The 16,231-nt window shown below is 51.7% G+C and overlaps 2 protein-coding genes across 3 annotated transcripts in view; one reads left to right on the forward strand and one right to left on the reverse strand.

Annotated features, from left to right (window-relative positions):
- The first annotated feature begins 60 nt into the window (after positions 1-60).
- PROCA1 (protein interacting with cyclin A1) lies at positions 61-2,142 on the forward strand. The gene is made up of 4 exons (XM_054847977.1): positions 61-415; positions 1,133-1,265; positions 1,365-1,499; positions 1,575-2,142. Exons 1-4 carry the CDS (start codon positions 226-228, stop codon positions 2,095-2,097), a joined length of 981 nt encoding a protein of 326 aa, XP_054703952.1. The 5' UTR covers positions 61-225; the 3' UTR covers positions 2,098-2,142.
- A 1,025-nt stretch (positions 2,143-3,167) lies between these two features.
- SUPT6H (SPT6 homolog, histone chaperone and transcription elongation factor) overlaps positions 3,168-16,231 on the reverse strand; it is a 29,901-nt gene continuing 16,837 nt past the window's right edge. For both annotated transcript variants that reach the window (XM_054847455.1, XM_054847454.1), the window contains exons 20-37: positions 15,774-15,850; positions 15,470-15,605; positions 14,907-15,044; positions 14,429-14,596; positions 13,771-13,898; positions 12,473-12,680; positions 11,862-12,009; positions 11,466-11,608; positions 10,550-10,690; positions 9,274-9,469; positions 8,901-9,139; positions 8,513-8,626; positions 7,889-8,013; positions 7,302-7,414; positions 6,813-6,890; positions 6,558-6,724; positions 5,343-5,530; positions 3,168-5,162 (exon numbers count right to left, since the gene is read on the reverse strand). In XM_054847455.1, coding sequence (XP_054703430.1) covers positions 4,976-5,162; positions 5,343-5,530; positions 6,558-6,724; positions 6,813-6,890; positions 7,302-7,414; positions 7,889-8,013; positions 8,513-8,626; positions 8,901-9,139; positions 9,274-9,469; positions 10,550-10,690; positions 11,466-11,608; positions 11,862-12,009; positions 12,473-12,680; positions 13,771-13,898; positions 14,429-14,596; positions 14,907-15,044; positions 15,470-15,605; positions 15,774-15,850 — 2,694 coding nt within the window. In that variant the 3' untranslated portion in view covers positions 3,168-4,975. The remainder of the gene's footprint in view (positions 5,163-5,342; positions 5,531-6,557; positions 6,725-6,812; positions 6,891-7,301; positions 7,415-7,888; positions 8,014-8,512; positions 8,627-8,900; positions 9,140-9,273; positions 9,470-10,549; positions 10,691-11,465; positions 11,609-11,861; positions 12,010-12,472; positions 12,681-13,770; positions 13,899-14,428; positions 14,597-14,906; positions 15,045-15,469; positions 15,606-15,773; positions 15,851-16,231) is intronic.

Genomic DNA, 16,231 nt, shown 5'->3' on the forward strand with positions numbered 1-16,231 from the left:
AGCAACGGGGCCCGGCCCCACCGGGAGGGGTAACCCCTTCCCCGCGGGCTGCGGGGCGTGGGATGCGCCGCGGCTCCGGGGAGCGGCTCCAGCATCCCGGCTCTCCGGGACCCTCCGCACGGTGCCGTGCCGTGACGAGCCGTGCCGTGCCGTGACGAGCCGCCCCGCGTGGGCGGGCTGCGCAGCGCTATAAGGCGGCCCCACGGCGGCGGGCGGCGCGGTGCCATGTGCGCCCCGGGGCTGCTCTGCCGCCTCCTCCTCCTCCTCCTCCTTCTCCTCCTGGCAGCCGTCCCCGGAGCGGCCCCCGGCACTGGAGCGGCCCCACCGGGACGGCCCCGCGCCCGCCGTGGGCTCACCTACCCCGGGACGCTGTGGTGCGGTGCAGGCAGCAACGCGGATGCCTACGAGCAGCTGGGTAAGGGCGGCGAGGCCGCTGCTACTTGTCCCCCCATCCCATCCCATCCCATCCCATCCCATCCCATCCCATCCCATCCCTGCTTCGCCCCAGCCCAGTCCCTGTCCCCATCCCAGTGCTGCATCAGTCTCCATCAATCCCAGTCTAGTCCCATCCCAGTGCTGGTCCCCTCCAGTCCCCATCCCATGTCTCAGACCGGTCCCCACCCCAGTGCTGGTTCAGTCCCAGCCCACCAGTTCAGCTCTGTCTACTCCCCATCGCAGGGCTGGTCCATCCTGATCCTCACACTGGTCCCATCATTGTCCCCATCCTGGTGCTGCTCCAGTCCTGATTCACCCTCTGTCCCCACCCTGGTCCCTGGTCCATCCTGCTCCCATTCTGGTCCCCATCCTGGTACTGGTCCAACCTGCTCCACTCCCAGTCCCTATCCTGATCGCAGCCTAGTCCCTCTCTTGGTCCTGGTCCAGTCCTGGTCCCCATCCTGATCCCAGCCTCGTCCCACTCTCATTCCCACTGTGGTGCTGGTGCAGCCCCAGTCCCCATCCAAGTGCCAGTCCAGTCCCAGTCTGATCCCAGTCCTGTTTCAGTCTGATCTAATTCTGATCCCAGTCCTAGCCCAGCTCAGTCCCAGTCCAGCCCTGATCCCAACCCCACCTAGCCCCAGCCCGTGCGTGCGGCTGCCCGCAGCCCTGCCTGCACCCCGTGCCTTCCCTGCAGGGGAACACCGCGACACGGACCGGTGCTGCCGGGACCATGACCACTGCCAGCACGTCATCCACCCCTTCACCGCCCGCTACGGGTACCGCAACCTGCGCTGGCACACCATCAGCCACTGTGACTGCGACCGCAGGTGAGTGGGCCTGTGCCTGGCCGTGCCCCTCAGCATCCCTCCATCCTGGGGGGTCCCAGGACCCCTTGCCCCCCTCACGCCGGCTGTGCCCCGTGGCAGGTTGAAGGAGTGCCTGAGGCAGGTGAACGACACAGCCTCGCGGGTGGTGGGCCAGGCCTTCTTCAACGTCATCCAGGTGCCCTGCTTCGAGTTCACCTACAAGGAGGAATGCGTGGAGCCCTACCTCTACGTCTGGTGAGTGTCTCCCGCTGCAGGGACCACCCCCCCTGCTCGGCCCCGCCAGGGCTCACCTCACCCCACTCTCTGCAGGTGCAAGGCGTACAACACGGTGGCCATCGCGGTGCCGAGGGAGCCGGTGCTGTATGAGTTCGGTGGGGAGCTGATCGACCGGGCAGCGAGGCCCGGGGGGTTCCCTCTGAGCCCCCCATGGAGCAGCACGGGTGGAGGAGCCATCCCACTGGAGCATCACGCACCTGCCCGCCCGCTGTCCCCCCCCAAGGCAGCCAAGAAAGATAGGAAGAGGAAGAAGAAAGACAAGAAAAAGAAGGGGAAAGGTCTGAAAAAGAAAGGCCCTTCCAAAAATGGGGAGCTCAGCCGTTCTGCAGCCACCGCCCCCCCTGGGCAGGACACACAGGCCCTGCTGCCAGACTTGGGGGAAGCAGCCAACGCCATCCTGAGTGATGCCCCGGCACAGGAAGGCTTGGGCAGGGACCCAGCCCCAGCCCCCCCATCCCCGGTCCCCACTGCTAGCGGGAAGAGGAGGAGGAAGGAGAGAAACAGAAAGAAGAGGCTGAAAAGCAAAGCTGAGGCAGAGCCTGCACAATGGCTCTGACTCCCCCCTCGCGGGTCTTGGCTGTGTAATAAAGTTGGTCGCTTGAGCAGATGCCGCAGCCTCAGCCCCATCTCCGTGGGGAGGATGGATCGCTCCTGGGGGAGGCATCCAGGGGGAATCCCGGGGCTGATCCCGCTTGGGGGGCTGCGGGAGGGGAAGCGCCTGGAGCTGGGTGGGTATTGGGTGGGTTCGAGCTGTTCCTCACTGCTCCCACTGGCTCATGTCATCTTCCTGGCCCCATGCCGGCAGAGCCCTGGTTGAACTCCAGCTCCCCAGGGGTGTATTTCTCTGCAGGACCAGTTCATGAATTGCACCGTCCCTGCTCCCTCCTTTGCTTAACCCGCTGCCTTTTCCCAGGCTGGGAGACGCACGGTGCTCCCACACTGGCACTGACTCCTTCCTTCTCCAGCCCCCAGCCATGGCAGCTCCTTGCCCCTCCCCAGAGGCTCCTCAGACATGGTGCAGGAGCTCTTTGGAGTGGGACAGTAGAAGCTTTTCCAGCCCTGGGACAAAGGCAGACGCTGCCTGGGGAGAGGCAGGAGCAGGGCAAGCTGCCCGTGTCCCTGCCTGGCCCAACTTGCTCCCCTTGCTGATAACTGGGCTCCTGTAGCGAAGATTTTGAGGGCAGCACCCAGAGACGGGGCTTTGCCACCAACTCCAGCAAAGCGCTTCTGAGTGAGGAGCAGGGCTGGGCACGGTGGCCCCTCTCCTGCCTGGTGAGGCTGGTAGAAAGATCTTCCCCCACCAGCACCAAATTCCAGAATCAGAAAAAGCTGGAGCAACAGGAGGCGAGTGCTGTCTCCTGTTTTACTACGACACAGCCTTGGGAGATCAGACAGCACCGAGGCCCAGAGAGCAGAGCTGCTCCGTGCAAACCCCACTGTTCCCAAAAGAGTGCATGGTGCAATCCCAAATCCCTGAAATAAGTGGACCACAAGAGCCCAGGAGGGAAATACCAAGGTTGTAGCAAGGCATTGCACCCTCTCAAGCACTGCTAATGGGTGCAAAGTCCTTGCGGCAACCACACCGCCACTGCAGGAAGCACAGACGTGGCATGCAGACAGTTTCCCAAAAGTAGAATTTTTATTGATGGTCAGGGAAAACTAAAACCAAAGACAGCCAAAAAGGAGCCGACAACGCACAACTAGCCCCTCCCTGTACGAGTCCAATACATCCCTGGTAAGGAGCTGCTCCCAGTCAAATTCCCATCATACAGATTTTGATAAAATAAAAAAATAGCATAAGATTAGTACACCTGCAACCTACGGCAGCCGCGGGCCCTGGAACACGGTCCTCCGGCCCGGTCTGCCCTGTTGCAGAGGAGGAACACGACTGTGTCAGCCCCCCAGTACTGCTGAGGAGATGGGGGGAAGCCAGGACCTGCATTTCTCTGTGGAAACAGCTTTGCTTTGTCTCCCGGGTTGCTGCCATTCTTCGGGAGCATTTACATGCAAAAAAAGACCTTTGTTTCTTAAGATCTGCTGTTCTTGCTCATTTCCTAGCGAGAGGAGGCTAACCAGGAGCACTTGGAGGGAACAAAGACTCTGCTTCCCCAGAAAATCCCTACTAACAAAGCAGGAGAGAGGAAAATGTGTGCAGTAGGAACTTTCCAGTTCAGAAATGGCTCTCAGCACTAGCAGTCGCTCTGTAATACTGCAGTGGGCTTTCTGACATGACCAAAGTTATCTGCCCCCCCTTCCCAGGCCCCCCAGTACCTCCATGAGGTGCCCCAGATGGCAGTGTGATGTCTCTATACAACGCATTCAAAACAAAACATTATTCTTTATCAGCTCAACAGAAATCAGCTTCTCTGGGAAAGTTTCAGCACACAGAGGGCAACTCCAAGCAACAAAGGAAGAAGGAGCATCGACTTTCACCACTGAACTCTGCTTCTAAGCAAATCCATTGCTAAAAGGAGAGGGCAGGCAGGCAGCACAGGGTGCAGGCAGAAAACCTCTCAACTAGCATTCAGTAGAAACACTATTTATTCACCCCTCTTGGTTACAACTGGGCAGGGTTAAGCGGCTACGGAGGAGGATGCCATGCACTCCCGCCTGCTTCGCGTTCTCCACCGTAGGAGCGGCTACTCTTGCAGTGTTTTAAGCCCACTCTGTCCCGCGCTCAAGAAAGCTGCCATTGGCTGGTGTTTTGCTTCGCAGTCTGATTAAAAAAAAAAAATCAAAACTAAATAAATATTGTTCCAAAAGAAGCTGGAGGAGAGAGCAAGCCTTTGGTACGACAGCTGCGTTTCTCTCCTGCAAGACCCCAAGCCCCGGAGCTGCTGTGCTAGACCCCTACGAACACAGCTGGGGGTTGGCACACACTCTGCAGAGCCTGTTACACGCAAAAACACGGAGCAAACGACAACAGAAACTTTTTGAGAACTCCGGTTTGCTTGTCACAACCCCCGTGACTTTGCTTTGTGCTCTTGGGACAGGGAGAGGTGACAGTCAGGGTTTGGGAGAATCCAAATGGAACAGGCTCACTCCAGGCCGATGGTCTGCACTTTCAGCTACGCTTGCTTCCTAGTCTTTCCAGTGAAAGCAGACTGCTGTGCACGTACAAGGTCAGAGTCGTTCGACCTCGTAATTACTTTGCTGATCTTCCAAAGTGGTGAACCAGGGCCTGGAACACAGAGGCCGCTGCAGCGTCTCTTCCTATGATATAATTTTATATATATAGTATATATATTTAGACCAGCCCTGCCAAGTCTATTCGTTCGCTCAGGTGCACATCACCAAGAGTCATTTCCCACCATCTCACGATGTATAAAACAGGAGTTATGTGGCTAAGGGAAGGGAAGTTGTTTTCAACTGTTCACTCTCCCTTCCCCTTCCTAGAGAAGGGAATGGAGGTTACGGGTCAGGTCCAGCACAGCCTATCGATCCATCTCATCCAGCAGTGGTGTGGCGTCCCCAGCGATGGACATGGGTGTGCTCTCGATCATGGGGCTGGGAGATGGGCGAGGAGTCAACCTCTGCTTCTGTTTTCTCCGTTCGGCCTCCTTCTCCTGGAGCCACTGCTCGGCCATCTTTCCCCAGTCGATCGCAGCGTGACTGTTGGTCCTGCAATGACACGGGCAAGAGGTGAGACATTAGTGGGAGAGCTTCCCCACCCTCCCCTCCCCTCGGGTCCCATGCAGGAAGGTGCAAGGTAACCCCACCACGCTGGTTCAACAAAAATCAACAAAAGCAATCAAGACGGGACACAGATGGATACACGAACCCGGCGCTGGAGCCACTCACTTTGGCTGCTGTCTCTGCCTGGAGCTGGATGATGGCTGCGACTGTGTCTGGGACTGGGTGGACTGTGGTGTGGTGTTGGCCTGGAGCTGGTACTGGGGTGTTGTAATCGGCTGGCTGGGGGTAGTGTAGGAGTAACTGGGGGTCATCAGAGGGGTGGCCACCGGTTGCTGTGCTGGAGTCGCGAAGACCTGCAGAGAGCAGATACTATCAGGGGACAGAAAGCAAACCCTGCCAGGCTGCGGGGCAGAGGTCTGGCACGCTCTGCATTGCCCTGCTCGCCCAAGAGGCTGTTGCATGCCCTTGCTGCTCGAGATGGCTCCCTCCCACATCCCAAGCTAGCTGGCTCACTGCTTGTCCAATGCAGTGCTTAGTCTCTTTGCCTCCCAGTGTTCACCACCTTTTTCCTTCAGATTGTCTTGATGATTAATACACTGGGTTATCCACAGTCCCTGCCCATCCCCAGCTCGGCATTTACTGTGCCAAACTCCGTGAAAGCCTTCCAAGGTGGTCTAAAAGAGGATCGTTCCTCCCTGCAAGCCTGGTCTTGCAGCATCTCTTCATTAGATCTCTAATGTCAGGGTGCGTTTCTTGTACCCAGGCACCTCAGTCCTTCTGCAGCTGGATTTAACCTCAGGGTCAGCTGGGGAGCTGGCAGCGTGGCTGGGAGGAGGCAGGCACCAGCACACATGAGGAAAAGCTTCAGCATGAGCCGAAACTGTCCAATTCCATCTTATTCCTTGCAAAGCCTCTGGGTGTTCGGTCAGGCTGAGGTGTTCGCCTGCCGGTGCTGCTCGGAGATTAGCACGCTGAGCTGAAAAGCCCTGCAAACTCAGCGCATAGTTTCACAGCTAATCTCTTCCACTGGCAGCTCACGTTGCCAATTCAGGGGCACAATCAGAAGTTTGTGCGCCCTCACCGCTGGATCCCACCTCTCCACCCTGCCACATTCCTTGGGGGCCAGACCTATTTGGTCTTCAACTCCCCTCAGAGCAGGGCTGTATTACGTGCTTCATTTCCTCAGACACAGGAGGCAAGAAGAAACGCGGTCCAAGAATCCAGCCAGGCTCCCCCGTGCAGCACCATGAGTACACGACTAGGACCGGATGATCCCAGGCAGTGAGTAACCCCTTATGCTCCCAGTTGAGCCCTCACGGGACTCTAGCAGCGAGGAGAAGTCACACACCACCTCTTCTCAGAAATTTAAGTGACACCTACGTGGTATGCGCTGCTGCCGCCTCCGCTGCCTCCATAGCCATACTGACTGGATGCCCACTGCGCAGGGGTGGCATTTGGGTTCTGTCCCTGCCCTGTCACGGCAGCGATGGCACTGAACATCTGGGAGGTCATGTTCTGTGGTAGAGCGTTCACTGCACGGGTTAGGTCTGCAAGAAAGACCCATCGTGTTAGACAAAGCGGAACCTGGGAAAGGAGCTCGCATCGTGATTCCAAGCAGAAAAGGCCTGCACTGACCTGCCAGGTTAATGTTAGCCGGAGTAGCATTAATGGAGGCTGGAGTCCTGGTCCGACTGCTACTGCTGGGGGTAATACCTGCGTAAAATATAAAATAAGAGCAATACATTATTTCTCTCAGAAGAGGAGTTACTGACCTGAAACTCAGGATTTGGAAAAAATGAAGGCAACCCTCGTACTGGCAAGATGCTATTTTACCAAGGAATGGTGTGTGCAGGGTGGTATGGAGGGGGAGGCTAAGGGAGAGGAAAGGGACAAGCCCAGCCTTTGCTGCATGGCCCACTTGGCTGAAAGATTAACTCTCAGGAGAGCTCTCAATGGATCCATGGAAGCCAAACACTTGAGCATTGCTTTGAAACTTCCCACTTATAGAAAATCCTAGGACACATTTCAAGGACAAAGAACATGGAATTGTCCTTTACTAACTGCTCCTACTGTGCGTCACCCATGAAACAAACAGCTGACACGCTCAGATTTTGGGATGCTCACCTGGAACTGGGTCCTGATAATGATCTTTAAACCATCGGAAGAGTCCGTTCACGGTAGGGAAGACCTGTCCCCGGTAGCGGAATCCTTCTGGCGTCACTGTCACATACTCTATCCTGTGAGAAGCAGTGAATGCAGGAGAGCACAAGAGATGACAGGCTGCTTCAGAGCCATACCTGCCACCCTCACGCTGACGGGTCACAGTCAGAACAGGCAAGACCTAGAAACTCAGGTGATAGCTGTACTGATTAACGGACAGACCTATCTGAGACACTTTCATTTTGTTTTCAAACAATTATTCCAAAATATCACGCCTTTCCATGCAAAAATCTATCACTCATTGCCTATACCCATGACACCCTCTGCACAGGGCAGTACTGCTTGTGGGAGCCAGCTGGTTAGAAACAGGAGTCTCCCGGGTGAGATTTACTGCTAGACACAGGTCCTCCACTGTCAGGAGGCCAAACCCTGGGTAAGGGGAGGTCTGATTTAGGGGGATACTGACAGAGCTGGAAGAGAAACTGGTAGCAATAAGTTCAGGTGTGGTACTGACTACTCAGCTGCAGCTGCTGGGCTTGCCTCTCACTTACCTTGGCTTGCCTCGAGGCTGATATCCTAACAGGAATTTGCCAGGTAGATCTTTACAGGCACTGATAAAGTAGGGAATAAATGTTGGCTTCTCTTTCTTAGTCTTTATCAGCAGCTCTTCCAGCTTCTAATTAAAGAGAGAGAGAGGAAGAGAAATGCTCAGGAGAGCCTGCATTTTTAGCAACACACAGGGCCTATGGATATCTCCCCCTCCATGCTGCGGTCAGCCCTTTTTCCCCCCCAGCCCTGATGCCAGTGATCCAATGAGAACCACCAACTGCACCGTTTCTGCGCAGGGCTGGTGCACAAACGTCACCAGGTCACAGAAAGCCTATACTCTCCCTTCAGTGACATTTCCTGGCAGGGCAACCTTCTGCCGCCCTGGCACACCACTGTAGCACGCCTTACTTCCATGTCCTAACTCCGCTGCTCCAAGACAGAATCCCCCTGAGACAGCTGGAAAGGGACTGCCAAACCCCAGGTAACAACAGGAAGATCAAAGAGCTCAGTCCAGCAGCAGCTCATGCCAGACTCAAAGAGTTTAAGACCTTTCCTGAGACAAAGAAAAACTTATACTATGCTCCTTTATCTCCCACACAAGCTACCACAGCCTAGGACAGGCTTACCTTCTTGTCTCCACCGTTGCAGTCCTGATAGTATTTGTGATTCAGCAAGTCTCTGGCAAAAGAAGCCATTGGCTGGACATAGCGAGCAACAATTTCATCCAGGTCTTCAAACTCCTTTGAACAAACACATTTAAAGAGGTATGTAAGGTGCATGATGAGGAACTCTGATTCTCAGTCATACATTCTGCACAGCAAGGCTTGATGCTTTGAGAAAAGAAAAAAAGACCTGAGTATTGTTTAAGAATCTGGAAAACTGCAATGGAAGTTACTCTCCAACAGTCTGAAAGCAGCTGCGAGGACGAAAGGGCTGTGCCAACCTGTCCCTGCCAAACAGGTACTTCTCCTTCCCCGCCAAGTCCTTCCCTGGCATGCTCTGCAGGGCTCTTACCTCTGTGTTAATCCAAAGTGTGGAGCCGAGGCTGAAGGCATTCTCCTTGCCCTCTTCTCTGACATCCACGTGCTGGTAAATCCCATCATTCACCTTCCAGGTGACAGTCAGATGGTTCTCCCCTTTGCTACTCGGACGAATAATCACATCCCCTTGGTCCATAGTCTCCATCATCTTCTCAGCTTGCTTGAAGCTAATGTTGTGGAATGATGGGTGAGCAATTACTCTCTTGATGTATGCTAGAGGACAAAGAGGAGTGTTCAGGCTTCCAAGAGGAACTGCTTCATTCCAAGAACATGTCTAATTGTGCTTGTTCTGCTGGAGCACCCTGGGAAGACTGGCATTACAAGGGAGAGAAAAATGAGAGACTCACTTGTCCGCTGCTGCTTTCTTTTCAGGTCTTCTTCCTGTTTGTGATCTGCTGCCTCAGAGTCAAAGTCGTAGTAGGTGTCTTTAGGCAGTTTCCACTCATTGTTCTTATCCATCAAGTCTGAGGTCCTGCAGGTCAGGTCTGCACTGAACTTCTCAATGTCGATCTTCATAATCCTGCAGTGAACGGTCATTCCCACCTACAGGAGAGGGGAAGGCAAAGCTGAGCAGCAACTCTGGCTGATACGTCAGCCTCCTTCCGCTACAGAGCGATCTGTGTGGGGTCATGCTGCCAATGAGGAGGTACAAATTACCTCACATACTTCAGACTGATACAACCTTTAAAAGTGATCCTTCCATACCAACTGAAAATCAAGTGATCCCCAAGATGACTAGAATCAAAAGACATTAAAGGAAAAATGGGCGGTTCTCCAGCACATCCACTACCTATGCCCCATACCACACCGCAAACTGTGTGTCTGGAGGCTGAGGATGGTTAAGTTTTCTATTTTATGTATCTTTAACAATGGGAACAGCAAAGCTGGACTTCACTACGTGCAAGAAAGCAGTTAAGTCTGTTCAGAAACAGTGGAAAACACCCAAAAGACTGCTCTAATTAAATGGGGAATGGAAAATACCACCACAAAACCAGCAATGTCTTAGTCCAGTTAACCGTGCTGAAGTTAACGACTCTTTAAAGAAACGCTAAGAGACCTCTGAGCTTACAGGCTTATCCATCACCTGTATGAACTGTCAGGGACACCCAAAAAGACTGCAAAGGTTGAACCTCTATTTTATCATGTGATCAAAATATGTGATTTTGTTTCTTTCAGACTGGTCCCAAGCAAGACCAGTAACTCTGATGACCTCCACAAATGAATTGAGACAGAAGAAAAAGCCATGAGAGGGAAAGTGACCCTTGCACATCTAACAGAAGTTCTGTGAACTCTTTAGAAAGCCAGAAACAAAGGGCAGCTCTGCATTAGAATGCCTTCTGGTCTCCTAAACCCAGACTTTAGCCAGACTATAATAAATCCTCCCACAGTGCAACGTGTTAACTGATTAACATGGTTCCCACCAGCTGCCAAGGCAGATTTGCACTGTGGGAGAAGGACACTAACCAGAACCTGAACTTGCTGCTGATTTCAAGTCCTTAAATGAAAATAAGGTTTGAAAAGTCATTTAGGAAACAGTGTTATTAACCAAACTCTGAATCTTTGGTATTGGCTCCATGCTCTTCCAGCTCTTGCTGGATATGTGAAAATCCACTGCTTTCATACCTTCACCCTTTCTTCTGGCCGCTTGACCACTTTATCGCTAAGAAATTTTGTTGGGATGAAGCCAGCGACGCCATTATCCAGACGTGTCTTCACTCCAATGGCCTGACCTGGGCAGGAACCACTGTCAAAGTGGTTCCAAACCTTGAGTAAAGCAAATATAAAAGTCATTCAGCATGGAAACAAAATAGCCCCGGTAGCTCACACTCAAACAAGCCTAAAAGCTGTGTCAGCAAACCAGTGCAGCCAGCAGAGACATGTGGAAGGGCAAAGGACAGGAGACTTCAATGAATGTTACCCAGTAATGCAATCTTCCCACTTTGGTTCTGCTCAGCTTATGGGGCTTTACAACCAGGAAGGTCAGAACATTTTTAGACCCTGAATACAAGCCTGCAGCTAGGGCTGGTTTCTAATGAACGCTATAGGGTTTTAAAGTCATGGATTACCAAGGCTGGAATTCAGCAGTGTTTAGAAGAGACCTAAAGTACAGCTGCATTAAGCAGCAGGGAGTCCAAGTAAGTTCTTAAAATTGAGAAGGTGGCAGAACAACCTTCTGTTCTCAGTGTCACAGGCAGTTTCTCTGCGTAAAACCCACTCCTAAACCACAAACAAGCCTACTTTATGTATTTGCAAAGATGTGGTCAGCTTAGTCCCAAGTCCATTTCACTCCTAGTCCAGTTCACTAAAATCCATAATGCATAGGTCCATAAAGGACCTGTCAAACCCAGATTGAGGCAATTAGTCGAAAGTGGAACAGATTATATTTGCAGCCAAAGGCCACGCTCAGATTGGGATCCTGGGGCATTGCAGACACAATCTTGGCTCTGATACCTTGTCTCTTAAGAACCCTACAAAATGCTCAAGCCTGCCGATAGCAGACTCCCGACAAAGGCAGGCCCATTAGGAGAAGCAGCCTCACCTCGCTGAGCTCTGGAAAGTTATCCTGCTGACAGAAAGGACACTGCCAAAGGCCAGTTTCGTCGTTCCGTATTGCCTGGTCGTAGCTTTCTCCTTGTGGCCGCCTGTGGGCTATCCCAGTCACGTTGCAGATGATCATTTTACCTGCGGTGTGATGGGAGAGGAGGAGGAAAGAATGAAAAACTGAAAGCCAACTGCAGGCTGGGCAGTTCCCTCAATCAAAGGTAGTTGTGCATGAAGGTGTTAGGAGATACCCAGGTACTTGAAAAGCTGCTTCACATACATGCCACCATAGCACCATCCCAACAGCACCCTCACCAAGATCCCTTTGCCCCGTCTTTACACATCCTAAGTCAAGTTAGGATGACAGAAATCAGGGATATAAACAGGGATGTACCTATATAAAACGTCTCTGGAGTTTCTTTGGTCAGCATATTGAAGACCTCTTCTGTATTTGGAGAACGGTATGGCGTTCTCAGGTCCTTGTACCTGCAGCTTAGTTCAGCTCGAATGTCATATAAAGTGATATGCTTGTCGCCGTAGCCCTGTGTGGTATTCAAAGGTTACAAAGCCATGAGCAGCAGGAAGAAGGTAAATAGGGAATCCAATATAAGTTATGAAAGAGCTCAAGGAACTCATCAAACAGCAAATTTAAAAAAAAGAGGAATGCACCATCAAACCATGGAATTCAGTCACAGGGTGTTGAGGAGGTCAAAAGTACCAATGAGTTCAGAAAACAGTTAGATCAGTTCAGGGAGGACAGCTTAAATGGTCTAATCACTGACTCCCGCCTCCTTCCTCCCTCTGCCCCAAGTGTACTTTCCGCAAGTATTTACTACATGCCCTTGTCAGACACTGAATACTCATCGTGGCTGTTTATATATTTTACAACGGTAACAGCTAATGCTCAGCTCCTAAAAAGGATAAGGGTCACCAGCTATAAAACTTAAGAAAAGGAGCTGGACGCAGAGCTTCTCTGTTTCTCAGCACCAGGAACCCCCAGCGCACCTGTCTCTCCAGTTCTTCAGCAAAGGCATCAAGATCCAGGTCTTTCAGACGCTCGGGGTTTTCTAAGATCTCCTCCAGAGCTCCTGCGGGATTAGCATCCTCTGCTGACTCGTCGTATTCCAAGGCATCCACTGCCATTTTTCTTGCCCATTCATAGGTTTCAGGATGGACCCTAGACCCATCTAGGACTTCGATGTAGGAATCGGTACTAAAATAAAACCAAAGCAACGTTCAGATAAGGACTCTGCAGGGTTCCAGAGTCACTTCCTTCAGCTCAATAACAAATCACGCTGTTGAGGACCACTATTAGCCATGTGGCTGCTTTGCCACTGGAACAAACTACTCTAAAAAGGAGACAATGAATTCTTCATTGTTAAATCAACAGGAACCCAGGCAAGACATGACAAATTCCAGGCTGAAGCTCCTGCACTGCAAAGATACAGCCAGGCATTTTGGGTGCTGTCTAGATGTGATCACTCTGTGTGCTATAGCTGCTCTGAGCACACAGCTCTTTATAGTTTTCTCTCCTACAAATTCAGTGCTGCGCACCGGCAGTGCGGCCATCTGCAGCTAGCTGTTTGGATGAGGCTACGCTTTGCTCCCTGCATCTCTGGGATTTCTATCCTGCAAGAACCAGGCACCTAGCGGGGTCGGCTCACTTGGCATAAGGATTCAGCCAGGCGTCCTTTCTCAGACTGCTTTTCAAAGGCAAGAAGGATACTGCGCCAGCCCTAGAGAAAGCACATTTCCAACAAGTGACCCTTCTGTGCAAAGCAGTCAGTTAAAAGATTTAGAAAACTAGGTTACTGCTGTCCTCCAACCACACATCTCTTGTTTAGTTACCAGTAACCTAACACTCTACAAACTTCCCGGTATTGTTACTAGTTTAAGAGGGAGCTAAATTGCCAAATTATGCCTCAAGTTTGAAACTTTAGAAAAATAAAATGCTGATGGTAGGACTAGGCAGAAGCTAAGCAAAAACGCACAGGGGTTGCTGACAGACATGCATGACGACTATGTTAGGGAACAACTGTTTTTAGTGTAGTTCCTCTTGACCACAAAGGGTGTTTCAAACCATAGTAAGCTATATAATTAATGTTCTGCAGCTCACATTGCTCCGCAAGTTTAGCTGCCCTTAAGAATCAGATTAATAACCAGCAATACCTGAACTTGGCCAGAGATCAGAGGGGCCACACACAAACTCCTGGGAACACGGACTCCACGGAAAAGATTGCTTCAGCCTGTCGCTCATGCCAACTCCATACCCCGTATGACATGGAATGCAACTCAATACCCACCTATCGCCCAGCGATGCTGTGTCAATTTTGATGAAGCCAGCACAGTTGATAAACACTTTGGGTCCCATGTGACACATCGTAACCAGCTGGGTCCTGTTCTCCAGACGCGTGTTGTTTTGTTTTAAGATCTGGAGAGAGAGGTAATAGTATAAACCTTGCTATTCAAACACAAGAGTTCTCCAGGAAAAGCAGAGGACTCACACTGGACACTGCAGTCTTCAAAGCATCTGACATAATCAAGCCCATCACAACTCATAAATTGTCGCTCTGTGCCCGTGTCTCAACATTGTATGAAAGGAGATGACTCCACATGGAGCAGCTCCAACTCTTGGGAAAAGCGTTGGCTTTTTGCCTTGTGTTTTTTACAGTACGGAGGCGTTTTGATACTGTAACAGTACAACAGTTTCTGTGGGTTCAGGAGCTAGCTAGGATTGATGGATTTGCTGAGTTGCTTGGGTCTATCAAGGACATAAGTCCACACACAGCTTCGGGGTTAGGTGCAGTGAGATAACACATACTAAAACACATGTCAACGGAGCTGTCAGCTGCATATGGCACGCAGGATCCTGACTCAGTTCCTAACAGCACTGTTGTCAGGCCAACTCACACATTCTTGGTGATGCATTGTTTTTGTAGGCAGGGACAGAAGCCTCTTTACCTTTAGCAGATGAGTGCCTTTGCGTGGTCCCAGGCCACACACGTACTGCAGCAAAGCCTGGCTGTGAGGGTGAGCAATTGCCCGATTGACATCCACTCCCACCTCGTTCACACGGTTTATGAATTCGCAGTAGAGGGCATTCAGCAGTTCCTCCTTCACCACATGCTCCTGGCAGAAAGGGGAGGCGTTAGCCTAGCAAAGACATGGGTGCAACGCTTTGCCATCAGCAAGCTGAGCCCAACGCAATAGAATGGCTCTCAGAAGCTGTACTGCACCTCAGAGTTACCCGAGAACAGCCTGGAGGCAGATGAACTAAAGGATGCAAAAAAAAGGTGCTATATAGCCTGATAATGGCATTGAACTGGTGCAAGTTCTGTCTGTTCTACCTGGAATACTTTTCTTTGACAGCAAACTGTCCCAGGCCTCCCAGGCCACTTTCTTTTGCAGAGAAGGATCTTCCTTGACCAAGGATAGTTACCTGCAGAGGGTGGAGTTTCAGGCAGAGAATATCCTCATCAGAGCTGCAGACCTGGGCAAACTCTATGAGGGGGTCCTGAATGCGGCGAGCAAGGGAGACAGCTTGACGCAGCAGAGGCGGGTAATCCCGGAACTCATTCTGCAAGAGGCCAGAGCATCAGGGAAAACACTGATGGTGTTTTCATGCTTGGTAGCACAAATAGCAAAGACACATCAGACAGGGACTGGAACAAGGGAAGCATTTGGTGCTCAGGGCAAAGAGAGCTGAGGTCAAAGGCTCCCAGGACGCTGCTGCAACTAGTAATAAAACAACCCCATCCACTCAGCTGAGCAAGATGCATTTCAGACTACATCAATATCTACTCAGTACATCTGCTGGCACTGATCTCTTCAGGGAAGCCTAAATAAGATGTTTTGCCTTGATCCAAAGATCAGTACGCCACTGTCTAGATGGATCACGTGAGGCAGCGGATGACACAATGCAGGGCCAGCAGAACAAATGGAGGATGAGACAGCACAAATGAGTGACAGACTAAAGGAGAGCTGGAATAACAGAAGGTTCACCTCAGACTTCTTGCTGTTCATGTAGAGGATGGCCAGTTCATTGTCCACCAGCTCCACCCCGATAGAGGACAGCTGCTGCCCTTGATCCAGCTCATGAACAATTCTCTTTACATCCTCCATCAGCATCTGAGCATCCCTAGGGAGAGACGGCCAAGGGGATTGAGGGGAGAGAGCAAAGCTGGGTCCTGGCATCACTTAGGAAGATAACCCCAACCCTCACACCATGGACAGAAACAGTGAAATGTGGACAGGCATGAGGAAAGGACTGCAAAGAGACTGGGAAGTGGAAGGAACACAGACCGACCTGTTCTCGCCTGCAATTGTCACCACATGAGGCTTCTTGTTCAGGAGGAATTTTTTCAAGGTTTCAATATCCTGGGCCTGGAAAGGAAAGTAAGACAGATCAGAGTAGAAAAGCAAGAGTACCAAGTTCTGTACTGAGCTAGCTACCAGACCTGGGTTCCTATTTCACAGGGCAAATCCTTCCCCAGTCACCCTGATCTGCCACCACAACATGAACACAGCTAAATGCCTTTTCCACAGGCAGGCCTTGCAGCTACTGACCACTGTGGACAAACAGGAAAGCTCTGCAGAGGAAAGACTCATGGCATCATGCTCTGCTGTTACAGGAAATCTGCAAGTAGGGAATGGAAGTCAAAAGCCTGACCCAATCTTCAGTAGGTCCTACAGCCTCTTCCTGTTATAATGTGATCAGGGAAAGGGGAGAAAATCTCTGTGGCTCGGTCCACAGAAACTCACAAA

This window comes from Grus americana, chromosome 19 (genome assembly GCF_028858705.1).
Source record: "Grus americana isolate bGruAme1 chromosome 19, bGruAme1.mat, whole genome shotgun sequence".
In the NCBI taxonomy this organism is placed as follows: Eukaryota; Metazoa; Chordata; class Aves; order Gruiformes; family Gruidae; genus Grus; species Grus americana.

What these genes read in the sequence shown, in the direction of transcription:
- PROCA1 (XM_054847977.1), top strand. Translation starts at nt 226, where the DNA reads ATGTGCGCCCCGGGGCTGCTCTGCCGCCTCCTCCTCCTCCTCCTCCTT. An exon ending in CACTGTGACTGCGACCGCAG is followed by an intron (nt 1,266 to 1,364) that starts GTGAGTGGGCCT and finishes GCCCCGTGGCAG; the next exon opens with GTTGAAGGAGTGCCTGAGGC. An exon ending in GAGCCCTACCTCTACGTCTG is followed by an intron (nt 1,500 to 1,574) that starts GTGAGTGTCTCC and finishes CACTCTCTGCAG; the next exon opens with GTGCAAGGCGTACAACACGG.